This window comes from Tenrec ecaudatus, chromosome 8 (genome assembly GCF_050624435.1).
Source record: "Tenrec ecaudatus isolate mTenEca1 chromosome 8, mTenEca1.hap1, whole genome shotgun sequence".
Classification (NCBI taxonomy): Eukaryota; Metazoa; Chordata; class Mammalia; order Afrosoricida; family Tenrecidae; genus Tenrec; species Tenrec ecaudatus.
Window position 1 is genome coordinate 82946861 of NC_134537.1, and position 21058 is coordinate 82967918.

General features: G+C 41.4%; 1 protein-coding gene across 1 annotated transcript in view; it reads right to left on the reverse strand.

The window, feature by feature from the left end:
- The window catches only part of ELP3 (elongator acetyltransferase complex subunit 3), a 111862-nt gene that overhangs the window by 19140 nt on the left and 71664 nt on the right, over nucleotides 1-21058 (reverse strand). The window contains exons 11-14 of the mRNA XM_075556468.1: nucleotides 20816-20906; nucleotides 19688-19753; nucleotides 16882-17109; nucleotides 15573-15654 (exon numbers count right to left, since the gene is read on the reverse strand). Coding sequence (XP_075412583.1) covers nucleotides 15573-15654; nucleotides 16882-17109; nucleotides 19688-19753; nucleotides 20816-20906 — 467 coding nt within the window. The remainder of the gene's footprint in view (nucleotides 1-15572; nucleotides 15655-16881; nucleotides 17110-19687; nucleotides 19754-20815; nucleotides 20907-21058) is intronic.

Consider the following 21058-nt stretch of genomic DNA (forward strand, 5'->3'; position numbering starts at 1 on the left):
TATTTAAACGTTTTCTTGCCTGAAACAGGAAAATAAATCGGTATCTGGAGGCACATTCTGGTTCTTCGACATTTCTTTGTCAGGGCACAAAGCTGCCCTTCATTACAAGCAATGTGCTATTGAATGGAATTAAAATTAAGCCCACGTCACACTCCCACAGACTAACTTGAAAAGAGACAAAATATGCTAGCATTTTCCTTTGAAACTTAAATCTCTGATCTTTCAGACTGGACACCAAGGACTGACATGATGATTCATGACCATCTAGTTTAAAACCCAGTTAAATAAAAATAAATAAATTCTACCTTAATTACTTTGGGGTACAATTAATCAAGTATTTATTGAACACTCAATATATATCTAGCAGTATTAATGCATTACTTTCATTCGTTGGCTATTGAAAGGTGACTTTATTACATCTCATTGATTTCCTAGTAAGATGGTAACATTTCACTCTTCAGTAATGCCTGCTGAGATAAAAGAATTGGAGAGAAGTTTTTATTCTGAACGTTGGAAAATGAACCAATTAACTTAATGGTCCTAAAATCTTGAGAGCATTTGCTTTCTTCTGCTCAATTTAAGAAGGGAACAACAATCACCTTCTAAGACTACTAAACTTGTTGCCCACATGGAGCTGTGCTCTTCAAGGTGGTTGGTTATTCTGAGGCATTAAGGCAGCACACAGATCCTTTATTCTCCATCACCCCGAGGGAGACTGAGGATAACTCATGAGACTTACAGGATCCAAGCTCCTATTTAGCAGCCTAAAGGTTTCTTTCTCTAGCCACTCTGAAGGCCATACCAAGATAAAAAACGTGAAAGCGAAAAGGAACAAAGAAAGAAAGTAGGCAAGTTACAAAGCAGGCACAGAGCCTAACTAGAACCTTCTGTGGTAACTTACAGTAGGCTGATGGGCGATGCTGGTAGGCTATCCCACAGCTCTTAAAACAGGATAACTCACTGCCATCAAGTCAATTCTGACTCATGGTGACCATATAAGGACAGGGTAGAATTTTCTCTGTGGGCTTCTAAGACTGAAACTCTTTACGAGAGTAGAAAACCTCACTTTTCTCCCTAGGAGTAGCTGGTGGTTTGGAACGGCTAACCCTGTAGTTCTTCTCCCCCCCCCTACTTTTATCGGGGGATCTTACATCTCATCACAATACATACATTTATCCAGTGTGTCAAGCACATTTGCACATATGCCACCATAATTTTCAAAGCATTCTCTTTACTCTTGAGCCCCTGATATCAGCTCCCCATTTCTTCCCCCTCCCTCACCTCCCAGCCCTCCCTCATGAACCGTTGATAAGTTATAGATAATTATTTCCTTATCTTACATCGTCCTCTATCGCCCATTACCCACTTTTCCATTATTCGTCCCCCTGGGAGGGGGTTCTAGGTAGATCTTTGTGATTGATTCCCCCTTCTCCCCCCACCCTCCCTTAATCCTCCTGGCATGTCTACCCTCATTGTTGGCCCTGAGGGGTTTATCTATCCTGGATTCCCTGTGCTGCGGGCTCTTATCTGTAGCAGTGTGCATGTTCTGGTGTAATCGATTTGTAAGGTAGAACTGAGGTCGCGATAGTGGGGAGAAGGAAGCACCACAGAAGTAGAGGAAACGTTTGTATTTCATCGGTGCTATATAGTTCTTTAAAAGGCTTCTTCCTCACAGACAGTTATCTAACACGGGAGGGACCTCAATCATCTGATTTGAACAGTCATTCTGTTCCCACCAGAGCAGAATGTTTTTGTCCCAGATCATTCTCACTGTCTTGCTCATGTCCAAAATAATTAGTAACTTCCTCCGTAGAAGTTAAGGGCTGTGAAATCTAACAACCTGGTGGGTTTAAAAAAATCCTAAGAGACACTGGGAGTTCAGTTCCAGGTTACCACAATAAAGCAAACATCACAATTAAGCAAGCCACCCCAAAATTTTGGTTTGCCAGTGCATATAAAGTAATGTTTACAATACACTGTAGTCTATGAAGTGTGTAACAGCTTTTGGAAAAATGGTGCTGAAAGAGTTGCTCGACTTAAGATCGCCGCAAACCTTCAATTTGTAAAAAAAATGCAGGGTCTGTGAAGCACAGTAAAACGAGGTATGCTTTAGGAAATATATTTAGGAACAAGGGGCTTCAAAATGTTCATGGAAAAATGGAGTTAAAAGATAATGAAATTTCCCCATGAACTTTCAGAGACGTCCTGGTATTGGTTTGGGGAGGGATTGAAGAGTAAGGGCATATTTCAAGAGGGAACCCAGGTACCTGCAGCCCAAAGATGGCTTTGTACATTTCTGATAGGTAGGTTTATTGTGCCAACCTGGCCAATGAACATGTGCAGAATTAATTAAAGGGCGGAGAGATAAATGGCTTCATGAGCCTTGACTTTCTTGTCTCTTGTTCTTTGATGATCGGACCAGTGTGTGGCTGCCTTAGCTGGTTCTCTGCCTCAACTTGCAACCTACGCTACCCATGGGACATCTAACCCGTGGACTGTCGTTGTAATTTGAGGTTTCTTCAAGATCTGCTTAGCCACGCTACTGGAGTATGCATTGCTTGAGCGGGGGACTGTCGGACCCTGTCATCTGGCTGACTGTTGGTGACCTGCCTTGTTGTTTGCTGCCTGTGGTCGGATAGCCTGAATTGCTCCACAGAGGACTCAGCTGTCTGCTTCTTTGACTTGCACCCAGGGGCCCTCAAGACTTGAAGGACTGCCAGTGTATTAGCTGTCTCACCAATGCGAGTTGCAATGAGTCATTTGTATTGCTCTATAGAATAATTAGCTGTTTATTTTTATATGTTGTCTGTCTATTTATCTATCTCTATCTATCTAAATATATATAAATTATAAGTGTCCTGGTTTTGTTTTTCTAGAGAACCCTGTCTAACATAACATTCCATAGCCTACAAGGAAGATCTCAATGGCTTACATCATGCACTAAAGCATCAGACAAGTATATGCAGAGACAGAGGAATGTCCTCAGGGAAGAGAGATGGTGGACAGAAAGGTCAGACGCAGATGCTTCTGCCAAGCTCTGTCCAGTGTGCTGCGAGTGTAAATGTGCTGCCGTGGCTGCCTCTGTGGAGGTCTGATGCTGGGGTTTGGACAAAATTGAGTCTACCTATGCCCAAGCAAACACATTCTAAAAGAAGACTAAATCAAGCTTCCTGTAGAAAGAGGCTAAATGCTCATGGATTATAGGCAATGAAATGTGAGGCTGCCATCAAATCCTTCTCTCCCTTGAGAAGTGGAAGCTATTTTATCCCTCTTATCCCCCTTAAATATGGGCAGGCCCAGTGACTCCTTTAATAAGATATGGCAGAAGTCACGTTGTGGAAGGCAGCCCTCACTGGACCTCCAAACATCACTGGTTCCAGAAATTCACAGCCTTGTATAAGCCTTTCCCTTTAAGGGACTAATGTAATGACTCTCTTTTAACGAATGAAAAATGGCAAAAGCAACAGGCCATCATTTCTGAGCTGCAGTCATAAAATGAGTCTAGCTTCCATCTTGATGGTGTGCTCTCTCTCACCACTCCCACTGGGAAAAGCAAAGTGTCACAAGGGGAGCAGCCTGTGCGGAGAGGCTCACACAGCAGGCACGGAGTGACAGCCCTCGCCATCCAGCAGCTGGAGGGAACTGCAGCACGCCAGAGCAGGGGAGTGGGTCCTTCCACCCCAACTGAATCTCCAGATGACTGTAGCCTTCTGAGAGACTTTAATGTTCCCAGCCAAGCCACTCCAGAGTCCTGACCCACTGAAATGGAATAACTGTACATACTCGAGCTAAGCAGATCCAAATATCAGCGGAAGCATCTAATTTTACAACAAAAACTGCATTAAAATGTGCTGGCAAACTCAGCTTATACACAAGTATATATGGTAGTTGATGTTTGCATTTTCAGCTGCTAAATTTTGGAGACATCTGTTAGATAGCACAGAAACCAGTACTGAGACTGCTGTGCAGGGACTATTAAACCCAGACCTTCCACGGAGGGCAGCTTGCATGGCCTTCCCCTTAGAGTCCAGCCATTAGGCTATGAGGAACCCAAGTCACAGGGGAAGCACCAAGGTGCTCCTGCAACAGTCTCCACTGAACACTCAGATCCCGCAGTGTAGCCATCCCAAGCATTTAATCTACCCAGCTGAGGCCCCAGAAAGTATGAAGCAGAAATGAGTCATTCCCTGTAGGCTCTGCTGCATTTGACCTGCAGAATCACTGAGCAAATAAAATGGTTGTTTTAAGTCACTAAGTTTTAGTGTCGTATACGCCACATGAATAAATAACCAAGACAATCAGTCATAAGTAGGATTAGAAGCAAGAGGTCATATAGATCAGTGGTTCTCAACCTTCCTCATGCCACGACCCTTCAATACAGTTCCTCATGTTGTGGTGACCCCCAACCGTAAAGTTATTTTCATTGCAACTTCATCACTGTCATTTTGCTACTGTTATGAATCAGGGGACCCCTGTGAAAGGGTTGTTTGACCCCCAAAGGGGTCGAGACCCACAGGTTGAGAACCACTGTCATAGACCATGTAAGTAAGGTACAGATTTGGAGCTCTTGGATTAGTTCAAACACCAGTGAATCATTCATAAAAGTGAACAAACTGGATAATAGACTGCTTTGGGATGCAGAATCTGCCAAGGTGCATACATAAAGAACTTCTGTCACATGGCCACAGCTTAAAATCCAACTCTGCTAGTTACAGTCTGGGAAATGTTTGCTGTTGGTCGAGAAGGCAGCAACAATATTTTCCAGCATTATTTACTAATATCTGTGCACTAAAGTAGAAAGTCTTGCCAGCTCTGCCCTAAACGGATCTAAGCTAAAAGATAAATAAATAAGCCTAATCAAATGGAATGAATTAAACCAATGTTCAGAGAAACATTACTGATCATGGGAGTTGTTGCATTGCTGAGTTTAAACTACAACTATTTATCCTTCCTGACAGACAGCCGATATTGCACAAATCAATACTTTTTGGAGAGGTCTCCTTACACAGGAAAAAGGCCAGTCAACTGTCTAGCTTTACACTAAAGGCAGTATTCATGTCAAAGTACCCAGATTTCTCAGGAATATTATTAGAAACCCATGATTCCCTAAGTCTTCCCATTAAGCAGAAGCATACAATCGTCATCCCCAACACCCACAAACTAGAGAAAATGTGGGGGGGAAAGTCTACAAGTGTCTGGTCTGTCAACTTTAGCCAGCTGCCATTTACAATAATGTGCGCGTTCCTGAAGCAAGCAGGCCAGATAGACTTCACGGACCTGGAAACAGCAAGTGCGTCTGCCTGCCAAGTGCAGATCTTCAACTGACAGTTACAAACCAGTATCGCCAGCTTCTGCCTAGGAAACGTCACCAAAAAATCCACAGCTGCCCAGAAGATCCAAACAATGAAAATTTTCAAGTGGCCCATTCAGAAATATTGGGGGGAAATGGTACATTAGTCAATAGAATCATGTGATGCCAAGCGAGGAGGGGATTCAATGAATCTGATACACAATGTCCTAACAGCTGCTACCTGATTCATCGACAAATGACAAATGTCACGTCATGGAAGAGATTCCGGAGGAACTGTGCAATAATACCCCCACCATCCAATTGCAATTCCGACACCCATTAGCAAGCATCTAACTAATTTGTCATCTAACAAAGTAGTATCCTGGTCTGATTAAGAACGATGCTAAAATGAAGAAAGTGCTTATAGCGAAGTAATGCAATACATTGTAAATATTATTTTTTTAAAACAAGGATAGTAATAATAAACAAATATAACTGTTGGAGCAGGCACCCAAAGAGGAACAAGTATGATCACTTTTAGAAAGCCAAAACGGAAGAAACATGAACATTCAGTACTCAGATGACAGGCTTGTGATAGGAGACCCTTAGAGGGTAGTCTATCAAAAAAGAAAAATCATGCAAAGAGATGGAGATAGTATAAAAGAGCTAACAATATTTTTTCCTTTTCCCCTGAGAATTCCTGTATTAACAGGCACTTATAGAGCTCCACTGCTTGGCATCTGACAGATTTCCTGTGTCCAGTAGCAAATAGGTAAGTCAAAATGAGAATGAGTTTTTTTATGTATTTTGGTAAGGATTATGGGTCCACAATCAGACCGATCTAGTTACGAATGCACCCTCTTCTTTAACTAGAAAGAATAAACACCTGCCACTGAACTTGGGGGCTATACAAGAGGGGAAAATGGAAATTTCCCAGAGACCTTTAAAACCCTCTCATGTAGTAGCTTGGAACAACGAGGAAGTTGGGCCCAGTGTGTATATCACAATCATTTGTAGTTTAACTAAACCATTGTTATTTTCTGTACATCTATTACATATTAAACTGTGTCTCCCCGCCAAATATCTATGTCATGCATCTGAGCCTTAACATGTGGTTAAGACTAAGCAATGAAGAAAAGCAGTCCAGGCGGGGGAAGATGAGGCCATGCTGTATAAAAATCACAAAAACACACTGCCACGGCGTCGGCTGTGGCTCCCAGAGCCCCACGGGGTTTCTGATACTGCAAACCTTCATGGGAGCAGGCAGCCTCATTTCTTTCCTGTGGAGCAGTCAGGGGGTGTGAACTGACCACTTTGTACTTACCATCTCAGAGCTGTACTCGAGAAACAGACCCGGAGAGACACAGACCTTCCCCAGAGCCAACCGAGGAAGCCTTTCTCTAGAACTGGGTCCTGAATGCGGACTTCCAGCCTCCTAAACCGTGAGAAAGTAAGTCTGCTCGTTACAGTCTCTCACTGGTGACTCTGCGCTTTTAGGCACAAGACCATGATTTCAGGTCCTAGGAAGCCAGAATAAATTACATAAGGAATAGATGCGGTGATTTTTTTTTTTTAGACCATTGTAGACTGTAACAAGGAGAGGCCAAAGTCACTGCCATCAAATTGAACAGCGGAGAGAGTAGAACAGGCCTTGTGGGTTCTGAGACTGTAACTTTCTATGGGAGCAGAAAGCCTTGTCTTTCTCCTTTAGAAGAATGGTTTCAACTGCTGACCAATTCACCAAAACAAACCCACTGACTCGGACACAACAGAGGACAGGGTACAGCTGTCCATGGGGCTTCCAAGACGGTCACCCTCGGCAGGACCAGACAGCCTCCAGTGATTAACACAGTGCACCAGGAGCCCGGAGGTGTGGCTTCTGGGGTCACATAACTAAAGGTTATGATTCAGAACAACCAGCGTCATGGTGACTTGTCTACGCATCCTGCATTTAAGCTCTTCTTTCCCTGCCCACCTCTGGCTTTTTAACAGGGTTACAAGAAATGGCTAACAGTCTCTGAGTTCAGCGATTTCTGCCATCAACCATTCCGACATTTTCCTCATTTCTCACCATCATTGTGTGATCTATCAGCCTTGTGCAATTCTTGGCCAATGGCCATATTAATTTTCTACTTGAAAGAACACAAATAGAACACTGCTTATGACGAAGGTTAGGGGAGCGTGGGGATAGCAGTTTGTCTTACTGCACAGAAATTAGCTTGGCAAACAGAAGCAGTAACATGATTGGATCTGATCCCTAGCCAAAACTGCCAACAGAGAAATGGAAAAAAATACATCACTCTGCTCAGGGTATTAAATGGTTTTTTAAATAGTGGACATCAACAATCATTTGCCCTTCTGGAAGCGATATAAACAGCTGTGACATCAGAGATTTCTCGTTTCCATGGTGATTATTAGTGATGGCATTTCAAATGCTGTGGTTAGGCTTAACGGATAATCCCTTGCACTTATATAATTATGAGGGAAGAGTAAAAAAATGACCTCCTTTTAAAAAAATGAAGATACTAATTATCCAAGCAGATAAAAATCTTGACTTTTAAGTAAAACAATCTGTTAATCTTAAACAGATGGGGATTGATAGAAGATCTGTGGGTAAATTGGTGAATGACATTAAAGCACTTAATGAGGACTAATTAATTACTTAAAAATTTAGAAACAATTAACTGTTACTTCCTACCTATAAGTTATTGAAAAAAATCTGTTATTCCTGTAGCATTATGGAACCCATCCGTTTTTATAGGCTGTTGTTAGGTGCTGTTGAGTCTGTCTGGACCCATAGCAACCCTATGCACAACAGAACAAAACCTGCCCCGCCCTACCTATGCCGTCCTCACAGTAGTTCTTACGTCCTCACAGTAGTTCTGATTGTTCCAGCCACGGTGGCAATCCATCCAGTCAAGGGACTTTCTCTCCCCCTCCCCCCTTTCCAGAGCATGATGTCCTTTTCTGGGGACAAGCCTCTCTCTTGGTACCATATCTAAAGTATGTGAAGTGATGTCTTGCTATCTTTGGCTTCAAGGAACATTCTGGCTGTACTTCTTCCAAGATAGATGTTTGTTCTTTTGACAGTCCATGGTACTTTCAAAATTCTTCTGCGGTACCATAATTCAAATGGATTGATTCTTCTTCAGTTTTCCTCATTCAATGTCAAATTTTCACATGCATGAGTATGGATTTTGGACCCAACCAAGTTGAAATTTTCATTTTTCTCCATTTACCATGATGTTACTTACTGATCTGGTTGTGAGGATTTTGATTTTCTTTCCATTGAGTTGTAATCCATCCTGAAGGGTGTAATCCTTGATCTTCATCAGTGAGTGGAGTGCTTTACTGAGCAAGGTTGTATCATCTGCATATTGCAGGTTGACACAACTCCAGTCCTGATGCCGTGTTCTTCTGCATTTAAGCCAGCTTCTCGATGTGCTCAGCACACAGGCTGAGTAGGTACGGTGAGAGGACACATCCCTGATGCACACCTGTCCTGATTTTCAACCATGCAGCATGCCCTTATTCTCTTCCCACAACTGCCTCTTGATCCATGTACAGGTTCCGTGTGAGCACAATGAAGTGTTCTGGAAGTCCCATTCTTCTCAAGGCAATTCAGTTTGTTATGATACGCACAATGCCTTGGCATAGTCAACGAAACACAAGTAAACATCTTTCTGGTGTTCTCTGCTTTGAGTCAAGATCCATCTGACATCAGCAATAATGCCCCTTGCTCCACATCCTCTTCTAAATTCCACCTGAATCTCTGGCAGTTTCCCGTCAATGTACTGCTGCAGCTGTTGTTGGATGATCTTCAGAAAAAATTAACATACTTGCATGTATATCAATAATATTGCTCTATAATCAGAGCATTCTTTCGGGACATCTTTCTTTGGAATGGGTACAAATATGGGGGTGGGGGGGGGGGAAATCTCTTCCAGTCAGTTGGCCGAGTAGCTGCCTTCCAAATTTCCTGGCAGAGACGAGTGAGCACTCCAGTGCGTCACCAGCATGTTGAAACATTTCAATTGGTGTTCTGTCAATCCGTGGAGCCTTGTTTTTGGTTATTCCGTTCAGTGTCGCTTGGACTTCTTCCTTCAATACCACTGGTTCTTGGTCCTACAATACTACCTCTTGAAATGGTTGAATGGTGACCAGTTCTTTTTGGTACAGTGACTCTGTGTGTTCCAGCTTCTGTTGTTTCCTCCATCATCCGCTATTTTCCCACAGAATCTTCCAACTTGAGTTTTTTCTTCAGTTGTGTTAGTTTAAGATATGCTGAGTGTGTTCTTCCCTTTTCGTTTTCTCACTCTAGGTCTCTGAGCATTTATTTATAATATTTTACTTTGTCTTCTAGAGCGGTCCATTGACATTTTCTGTTCAGTTCTTTGACTTCATCTCTTCCATGTATCAGGCACACTACGATTAAGAGCAAGTTTCAGTGTCTCTTCTGATATCCCCGTTGATCTTTTTCTCTCCCTTTTTAATGACCTTTTGCTTTCATGTATGATATTCTTGACATCATCCCGAAGTTTATCAGGTCTTCTGTCATTAGTGTACAATATGTCAGAGAAGTTCTTGAGACCTTTTTGAAATTCAGGTGGGATACCGTCAGGGTTGCATTTTGACTCTCATGGCCTTGTTTTAACTTTCCTCAGCTTCAACTTGAACTTATATAGCAGCAATTGATGGTCTGTTCAACAGTATGCCTCTGACCTCATTTTTCTTAAGCAGGAAAGGAATATTGTCTTACTATGAGGCAATCAATCCCAAATTGAGAAGTAACCTAGCATCTAAATAGGGGGGTGAGGGAGTGGGGTTCATCTTGGTTGACTCCAGAGACACCCATGTGTACAAGAAAGAATTTTATAACAAAAAGCAATTACATTAAGAAAACATCCCAGCCCAGTCCAGATCAAGTTCATAAGTCAGATATTACCCCATATGTCAATACTAGTCCACAAATTCCTCTTCAGACTCACACAGCCATGCAATGATGCTCACAGGCAGGAAGATCACAGGCCAGTGGATGGAAAGTCTTTTGGGTCCAGTGGTGGTGGAAGCATCTCAGCGCTGGCAGGGTCTCGACATGCTTCCTCCAGTTGTAGGGCTCCGGCTACATCTGTGTGTCTCCAGGTGGATCAACAGGAATATCTTGCAGGGGTCTGGCCTCCAGGGAGCTATTTATCTCCTTCAGCCTCCAAATGAGGTCATCAAGCTACAACCTGATTGACAAGCTGGACTCCACTCCTTCGTAAGCTGACAGGAGATTGTGTAACTGCCACAGGGGATCTCATCTTCCTTTCTAACTATGGACTTCAAAGGGCTAGTGCTCAGCCCCAGTGAGAATGTCCCCAAATGCCTGGGCAGTATCTCACACCCCCTTTATCTTCCTTTCAACCTGGTCCTTATTCATAGGAGATAATACATACTTACTTTGATGTTGACCAAGCTAAATGTTTTAGTTTGGCTTTGCTTTATTTTCACATTAGAATTCAGTGCTAAAATCTATAAAATACAGTTTCCTTACTAAGACAATTATTTGTATTTTGAAAAAAAAATAGAACAAATACTTAAAAGCCTGCCTTTCTAAGAAACTACTTAATTTTCTCTGACAAATAAGCTATCAGTTTTCTCGTATCATTGTAAAAGCAATCTTTTAAAAAAATCGATGAAAGTAAAAGACAACAAAACATGACCATTTTCACTCTTTTTAAGAGTACATTTCAGTGACACTAATTATTGTGTTGGACAATCCTCATTATCCACTTCCAAAAGTTCCTACACCCTCAACAGAAACTCAGTGCCTCTCAAACACAACCGTCCAGCCCCCTTCTCCTCAGTCCCTGTTTGCTGTTGTTGGTGTTGTGCTTCAGTTCTGAGTCATGGCGACCTGGTGCACAACAGATGGAAACACAGCCTGGTTCTGCGCCATCCTCACAATGAACTGTCATGCGTGATCCCATGGTTGCAGCCACTGTATCGGTCCACCTCCATGGTAGTCTTCCTCTTTTTCACCGACCCTTCACTTTACCAAGCCTGATGTCCTTCTCCAGGGACTGGTGGCCACCAACAAGCTTTTGTCTCTGTGCAGTTGTCTATTCTTATCATTTCATATGAGTGAGATAACACATATTTGTCCTTTTGCATTTGACTTCTTCCCTTCAGCGTACTGTTTTCATGGTTCATCTATGTTGTAGCCTATACCAGAACTTTTTCTCTCTAGAGCTGAATAATATTCCACTGCATTCCAATAATATTCTATTCTTTATAGCTAAATAATATATGCCACATTTTGTTTATCAAATCATCTACTTATGGGTATTTCAGCTATTTCCCCCTGTTGGTTCTTGTGAATAACAAATACTGGTATACAAAAGTGTCTGTCTGAGTACCTGCTTCCAAGTCTGGGAGTATATGTAAAGGCAGTCTTTGAAAAAGATAAATCAGCTATAAAATACACACGTATACCTTCTATATGTAAAACATAGTGGTAATCTGTTATTATAAATCCCAGTAGCCTTGGAAACTTTGCTAAGCAAGTAGGTGAAGGAAGTCACAATGTGCTGAAACAGAACTCAACTAAATTCATGCAAATGCATTCGTCCTGCAGTCCTAGTAACCCACATGGTAAATGACCCTGCCTTTCCCTAACTCCTCCGACTACTCGTCATGTTAGGAGAGAGTACGTGGACAGCAGTACGTGTGACTTATACAAAGGTCTACAGGGCCAGAAAAAAATGGACTTACAAATCAAGAGCAAGGTTGGGGGCGGGGGTAGGGATGGGGGAGACGTTTAGGCTACACAGTATAATCAGCTGTGACTAAAGTTAATTTTACCTTTTTAATTTTTTAAAAGTCATTTTATTGAGGGCTCTTACAACATTCCACCCATCAATAGTATCGAGCCTATTTGTACGTATGTTGCCACCATCATTTCCAAAACATTTTCTATCTGAGCCCTCAGTATAAGCTCCTCTTTTCGGCCCCTCTATCCCCCACCCTCCCACCCTCTTGAATCCTTGATCAATTGTATTTCTTATTATTATGACTCATGTTAATTAATAGGCATCTACAAATCTCTGATTGGGCTAGTTATCTATTTATAAGAAATTTTCATTACCAACTACTCAATCTACAAGAAGAAGGAGACCAACGAAAGGATCAACTAAGAGGGTATCGTTGCAAGAAAGGTACTTGAAATGCAATAAGTAAAGTACAATTTGTCATGACAAGAACTAAAAGGAATTAAGATACTAAGGGGTAGAACCCCAGTCTGTTAAAGAGTCATATATGATCGTTTAACCAACTTGGTTTAAGTATGAACATGAAGGTCTGTGAGCATCAAGTAAAGTGAGCCGAGACCAGAGAGAGAGTACTGTAAAGCAGGAATGGAATCCTGGCCAAATGACCCTTCATCAGGGAGGTTTCTTATTCACCGTATCTACTGAAGCATGGGAATGACCTACTACGCACACACACCAGTATTATCATAAAGAGTTTTTGTTGAAAAGATGAATCTATGGAAAATAGGTTTACTTTGATTTTTTTTACAAAAAAATACCTCACCAGTTTTTAAATTAGAAAGACCCAAGTTATGATGAACAAAATGGGAAGAAAAAATAACATTAAAAGTCATAATAATAATAAAATCTGTTCTTGAAAGTTCTGATTCAAGCGTCTAATTCAGAAATGTAAGTAGCTCAGTAATATGTAGCTAAGTTAGAGAAATAATTCACAAAGCAAATGTTCTATTGGAAACTTTGTGTGTTCTTGCTTTTCTCATCTGACAGGTGCCCAGAGCAGGGGTCAATCAGAACATGTAAGGCCCTGGGTGCTTTCCCCTACAGAGAGCAACAGTGGGGCTTCAGAAGCAAGAGTGACAGGAAGCAGCACTTCCTCCCATCCTCAGCACTCATTCCAGTTCTGAGAGAGCATCTGATGGTCATCCTGGAAATCCTCTACTCAAAAGAATCCCCTTGATAGACACCTAGCGTATGTATTGTCTGTCCCAGCTGATAGAAGGGTTCTTGCTTTTTACTTTAAAAAGTAATTCTACAAGCCCATGATGTGAAACTGAGCTGTTATTTAGATGATGATGCAAACCTAGAGAGGACAGATGTTGATTTCCACTTAGAGAGCACCCGGCACATAATAAAAAGCAGAAACTGAAGCTCATGGGCCACTGGTGTGACCTTGGGCAAGTCAGAGGCCTGCTCCGCATGCAACGTCTCTAAAGGGAGACTGAGGACATCGAGGCAAAGAGCTGTGACAGAATCCTGATGCGCCTCAGTGCCCTAACTGATCAGGTTGCCACAGACACCAGCTAATCACTTGACTGCATATTGGACATTGGTGGTGAAGGCTCTGCCAGAACTAGAGAGGGGAAACAGTACCTTAATGATCTCGAGGAGAAAACGGAATAACTTTTGTATGCAATACAGTGATGTGTGGTTTTAATTTTAATTGGCTTTTTTGGGGGAAAGCCCCAAAACATTAAGCCATTTCCATAAATTAATATTAAGATGAGCAGCCTTAGTCATAATTTGGGAACTTGTGGAAATGCAAGATTATGGGCCTTACACCAGACCCAGTGCATCAGGATTTTCATGTTAACAGGATTTCGAAGTGAGTTTTAAGCACGTTTAAGTTTGCTAATCACTATATCGAATAGGGAGTCATGGGGTGATGCAAACATTAGAATACATGGCTATTAACTGAAAGGTTGGTGGTTTGAATCCATCCAGAGCATCTTGGAAGTAAGGCCTGGCAATTTATTTTCAAAGATCAACAAATGCAAAAAAAACAAATTCACTGCCATCATAGAGGTTAGTCACTGAAAATATTATTTGCAGTGCTGTTCTGAAACACACAGGTTGCTATGAGTAAGAAGAGTCAATGGCAACTGGCTTTCGTACATGGAAAGTATGTACAGTCTCTTGGCAGCAAAAGTTCGACAGAATGCTCCTACAGCAATGCAGGTGCAGCATCAACTTCCTGCCGTGCCGGCCCATTTCCGGGTACTTCTGGTCAACAAGAAGTCAAACAGTTGAGAGGCAACTGTTTTTCTTAAAGATGTCAGTACCAATCATATGAGCCTCATTAGTTATCTCTTCGTTATCAGGATTAAGGACACCGTGGAAAGATGCATATAAAGTTAGCCATGTTAAAAATGCTTCATTAATCTGTCTGGAATGTTTTGAGGATGATGGCAACATATGTACAAATGTGCTCGACACAATGGATGGATGTATGGGTTGTGGTTAGAGTTGTACAAGCCCCCAATAAAATGATTAAAAAGAAAATCTGTCTGGATAATGCCCAAACCTATAATCAAATGAAATGATTACACGAGCTAGAATCATTACCTTTTCATAATTATAATCAATAAAACCTAGGCATGGGCATTGATGGATTGGTCTGCAATAACATATTGATTTTTGTATTAAAAAAAGAAACAAACATGAAAACTCATTCCAATTTTCATTTCCAGAAAAGATTGTTTTCTTAAAAAGTATAGGTTAGCCTTCAGGAGCACAGTAGAGTCTAATGGTTTAAATGGACTGGAAGAAAATATATCAGTAACAAATTTTGGTCATGACTTTCATCATGCTAGCTTCCTACTGTGAATAACAACTTTTATATGGATATAGTGCTAAAGAGCGGGAATGAAAGTATGTACGTGTACACACACACACACACACACACACACACACACTCTTTCTTGCTCCACTTGTACCAGAATTCCCTTTTCATGCCCATTCCCTCAATTATCTGATGTCTGAGGTGAGGACTGGGGAAGTTTCCAAATAGGAGACGCTGCTCCCCAGGAGCAAAGCCACTGAGAACACCAGCTGAGCAAAAACTCTGCTTTCATCATCTTGTGTTGGTCAGAGAAGTGTTATAGTGAAACTCTAATGCACACCGTTAACTGATGCATACCGAGGAACTTCCATTCCCTCAAACCGAGCAACTAGGCACAATGCACGAGACAAGCTGGCCGTGATTAGTACGACAGACAGAGGAAGACAGGATACAGATTACATGTCTGAGGATAAGCTGTCTTGCGACTCTCAGAGACAGACTGTTTCTGAAAGTTCTGTTCCAAATTGCGCGCACATCTTTCTTTGTGCTGAAGCATACGCTCTTCACCCTTCAGCTCGGCCCAGTTTCGAATGCCACAATCATAAACAGGGCAGGCGAAGGCAGAGGCAGTTTCACTTGTACTAACAACTTATCAATGTGAATGACTCACAAACTTTCCCTTCCCAATTACCTGAAATGACAGCCATTTTTCCAGACCCGTGTTCTTCTTTAGCTATTCTTTCTGCCTCCTCCATCAGAAGCATGCCAAACCCCTAAAAGCAGCAATGGGGGGGGGGGGTCAGAAAGGAACCACGTCATCACTTCACTTGATCCCATAATAGGCTGAACCGTATAAAACTGCCAATATTAGACCCTTCCTGCCTCTCAAAAAACTGCAATTTCATATGGTTCTACCTATTATTATGCTCCATTTGACTGAGCCTCAATTTGTTCCTCCCCTAACACATCCCATTAAGAGAGGCCCATAATTCAAAAATGGCATTCAAATACCTTCCAAACACATTTTAAATTTTTAAAAGTGGTTTTTCAAAATACACTGTAACATATATCCTTGACTGATTATGGTTTAATAATAATCTGATTTAAGCATTTTTGGTCAGGGAAAAGAAAGTAGAAAGCTTTTTTTTTGGACTATTTTACATCTTGATACTAGTGCTATTGTGAGTGCATTTAAGAGAGAGAAGGTGGGGTATAAAACGAGAAAGCAGCTATAATTTAGTGGTTGCTGAGATCTGTTAAAATAAGGATGATAAACACTCATTTATTGGGGGCAAGGAAAGAGAAACTATTATATTATATTATGCCCAAAGCAGAACAAAAGATATGAATTTGAAAGAAAGCTACCAAAAATGTCTGTGTAGATAATGTAATCTAGTCACAAGGGGGTAATGTCCTTTCAACTTCAGTTTGTTTTTAGAATCTCTAGACAATATCCAGGTGACGGAAATCTCGGGCATCTAATCTTTCATGAGAACCAGCCCTGTAATTTCAAATAGGGTTTTGAAACCAGGCAAGATGTTTAAGACACCAGTTTGGGGATTTTCTCCAGTTGGTTTTAAGCCATTTATTGGTGAAACTTCTAAAACCGTTGTTAGTTATTCATTCTGGTTGCTTGTGGGGTGGAGTGAGATTCAATTATATACAACATAGTTTATCTTTAAGAAGTGCTTTAATAGGTGTGTCTGCTCCATTTGACCTCACAATAAGCTAAACTATCTGAAATTGCCAATAATAGACTCCCCCAAACTGCAATTTCATAAGGCCCACCACCTATTATGTTCCATTTGACTGAGCCTCAGCGTGTCCCGCTCCCCTTACTCATCCCAAAGTGTGCAATCTGGCATCACTGAACATCGAAACAATGGCGACTGTTTCTGTAGTTCCTCCTCCTCTCCCACCTTTGATCCCTATCATTTCTCCCTTGCCGACTTTAGACACTCTCTTAGTTATACGTCGGACAGAAGTGTTCTGCAGCATACCTGATGCTGGAATTTCGTAGGATCCCGACTGTGCACAGGAACGACACTTCCATACACGTGCAGTTCTCGGACCAGGGACACACCTCCACCCAATTCGAAACGGAAGGTTTCCTCCGAACACTTTCGCAATCGGAGGAGGCCAATCAGAATATCTTGATCTGGGTCTTCATAGGACAAGAATGTTTCCCAGCCACCATTGGCGACATAATCTCTTCTTACTAATTCAACCTGTTTAGTAAAAATGCCACAAAAAGTGGTTTTCAAAAATTAGAGGAAAAACTTTTAATAATTATATACATGTTCTTATTTAGCCTAAGAGTCATAGTTGGGATAACGAGTGAATAACCATACATCATAATTTTTTTTTACTAGTTTACTCCTAAATATCACTGTTGAATTAAAGTTGATGTCTTCTTTAAGGACTGTTACCAAAGGAAAGCAATTTCATAATCAACCAGGATTCGGATTCCATTAGCCCGGATACTCTCAGAGATTCCACTCAGTGGCAGCATACATGTACTTAAACTTTGACCCTCGATGAACCATTTCTTTGGCAAAATGACCAATTATGCCACATGTACAGCCCCTGGGAGCACTTCCTTGCCCCCGAATGCTCAAGAGCTCCATGGTTTCATTTCTTAATCCTTACCTTCTCCACTGAAACTTACTTTCAGGAGAGAAAAAAAAGCAATATTGGTGATTTGTTCCTTGATGAGATTTAAAAAAGTACGGTAACCTAAAGTTGAGTCTGATTCATGGCACCTCTACAGAGGGTTTCCAGGGTTTTAAGTCTTTACAGGAGCAGACAACCTCATCTTTCTTGGAATAGCTGGTGGGCTTGAACCATGATCTTGTGATTAGCAGGTCCAATGCTTATATGACAGCATCACCAAGGCACTGGGCTGCTGATCACAAGGTCAGGAGTTCAAAACCACCAGCCGCTCCATAGGAGAAAGATGAGACTTTTTACTCCTGGAAAGATTTATAATCTCAGGAAACCCATAAGGGTAGTTCTACTTTGTCTTACAGAGCCACTATGAGTCAGTATCAACTTGATGGCAATGAGAGTTTGCTTTTAAAATATGGCATTTAAAAATATTATGCCTAGTTATAGGATAAGAACATTTGAGACAATTTGGTTACTAGCTTTTGCAGTAGTAATCGATATAAACTGTAACTAACTTATTGTATAAGGAGCCCATGCATTCTGCATAAATGTACATAATATATAATAATACACATGCACAGATAAACCTACAGGTGTCCACATGGCTACCCAAGATACACTCAGCAAATGAGCAGATGACACTCACAGTGAGTGAATAATTCAGATCAACCCGTATATTCTTTCTCCACCTACTGTTGGCTACATAACTGGACAAGATACATAATTAGCTACATAATTTCACAAAAAATTGTCAAAATTATTAACTGTATTTGGGTCTGTTTTTTCCTACAAACTATTCTGTGATAGTTGGGTTTATTGTGCCAACCAGGCCAATGAACACATGTGGGATCAATTGAAGGACAGTTTAATTGAAGGGCAGAGAGATAAATGGCTCTGTGAGCCTCGCCTTTCTAATTCTCGGGTCTCTTGCTTTCTGATGGTTGGACCAGGGTGCAGCTGCCTTAGCCAGTTCCCTGCTTCAGCTGGCAAGGCTCATTTCCTGTAAGACACCCCGAGGAGAAGCCACATGGACCAACGCTGAAGCAGCCCTGGGGAGCCCCTGCCAGTGCTGAGATGCTTACACGCTCAGATTCTACTTTCCTCCTATATTCAGCATCTTTGCATGTGTTTTGCGAGTTTGAGGAGGACTTTGTAGATTGTTGTTGGACATATGGGCTAATGTCGTACTTATGGGCTTGGACTGGACTGAGTTGGGATGCTTTCTTACACATATGAGTTTCTGTGGATTTGTTTCTCAAGTCTACCCAGACTAAAACACATTCCAAGTGAGAAAAATGTCGATTAAATAACAATTTATTCTGTGTATAGAAGTATCAGTGCCAACATCAACATCAACTACATTAGCCTTTCTCAATCAGGAAGACTCAAACCCCACAAAAATCTTTGCACATCAACACAACAGATATATAAGAGAGAAGTTAAATCATTACATACAAAAGGACCTATCAAAATTTAAGGAAAAATCCTATTTTTTTAAATTGAATTTTTCCATGGACTATTTGAGGTCCCCTTGTACAGTAATTTTCTCAAAAATTTTAAAGTTCCTTTGTACAGTGAATGCCATAGGACAGGAGGCATAATTTTTATGGAGTCCAACTTGATAGGGGCTGGATTATACATTAGACCACCACCAATGGGCACTAAGAGAGAAGCCGGTCACATGCTGTTTAACTCAAAGGTCTGGAGAACGTCACTGTGATACTTATCACACGTAGCTATTTACACTTGAATGAGTTGAAATGAAATACAATGAAATGAAAAAATGCCATTTCTCCGTGTACTAGGCTAATTTCAAATGCTTAATAAGCCACACGTGGCTAGTGGCTTACATTATGGGGCAGTGCGTATTACCAGCTTGGCAGAAAACTCTACTGAACAGAGTTGGCCTAGAATGAGGTTCAGATGTGGTTTTCCTAACCTGGTACTCCTAGAATTCACTTACTCACCCTCACATGTGGTTTCCCTGCCTTAATTTTTGTATATGATCTGCAATGATTCATTGCTCTCAGTCTACGCGTTAACTTCTAGAACTCTGTCCTATTGATAAGATAATGTGTGCGTCCAGTGGCAAGGACTGGAGGACAAGCTCTAAATTCTTTATAAAACAAGGACACTAACCTGGTATGGTCGTACTTTGTGATGAATTTCTTGAATGCCAACTTCTCTGGTTCTGACATCTCGACACTGCCAAAAGAAGCGGGGATAACTAATTCATTTTTTATTCAAGCTTCTCTACTGAGCCTGGGGCTCAAAGTTAAGTGTGATATAATGTACACTGAGATAAATGAACTGAATTTCAAACAGAAGGCATTTTTAATATATTTGAGAATAGAGAAAAATGTTTGGAGCAGTACAATGTTCTGGGGTTGTTGAAATAAATTTAGGATTCAAAAGAGACCAATACATAATATAATCTTAGCGGTAAAGAACATAAGCCATAAATTAAGAAAATAGTTTCACCCAGAGGACATAACTAACTGTAATGGAAAGGAAAATTCAAAACTATGTGTCTGTGTGTGTGAGAAACAAAACCAATTTTATAAAACCATCACCATTTGGGGGCAGCATTTTTAGAATCATCAAACTTGCTATTTATTGTTTGCGGGGAAGAACACTGTGGAAGGAAGGGAGGGAGAACTCTAGAAGCGTTTGTTACACCATCTAAGCCACAGCCTCTGATGGCTCTTTGAATATTGCTGGACACCACAAAGAGGAGCCCTGGCGGCATAGTGGTTACACGTTAGACTGTGATCCACAAGGTGGGCAGTTCAAAACTACTAGCAGCTCCTCGGGGAAAAGATGGGCTTTCTACTCCCAACTTTCAGACACTCACAGGGGCAGTTCTACTCTGCGGCACAGGGCTCGCTACGGCTACATGGCAACAAGTGAGTCAAGAACTGAACACATAATACTTCAAAAGAAAAATGTTCAAGATAAGAAAAAGGAGTTGATTACTTAGTTGGCAATGTGACTTGGTAATAAAACAGACATTCTGTGGGCAAATGTACACATCTCTTTGGTACAATAAGGCAGGAGGGGTCAATGAGCAAACAGGATGCAACTTTTGAAAACTCGAGCCTTAATTTCAACACATCGTACAGCAGGCATGCTTTAGCTGTAGCTTGCCGGAAACACGCTTTTCTACCTTATTGTAAGACTCGTTTGCATGTGTGTTAGCCCTAACGTGTTATGATCAAATTACTTAAATCTGAACAGTTAAGTTCAAACAGCCATGTTTATCCTCACCTGTATTCCAAGGTCTTTCATTCTTGCAAATGCCAGCTCTCTCAAGTTACCGTGCTCCACTCCTGAGCTGACTAAAGGCATTGGGATATCTCTGTAAGGGAAAGAGCGCCGTTGCAGAGCAGAAGCCCTTGGCTGTGGCAGTAAGGCAGGACCAACAAAAGCAAAGGAGGGAAACCTCGGGCGCCGACCAGACACGCAGGGGCTCCGAGTTTCTTCTTCACTCAGTTTTCTCATCAACGAAAA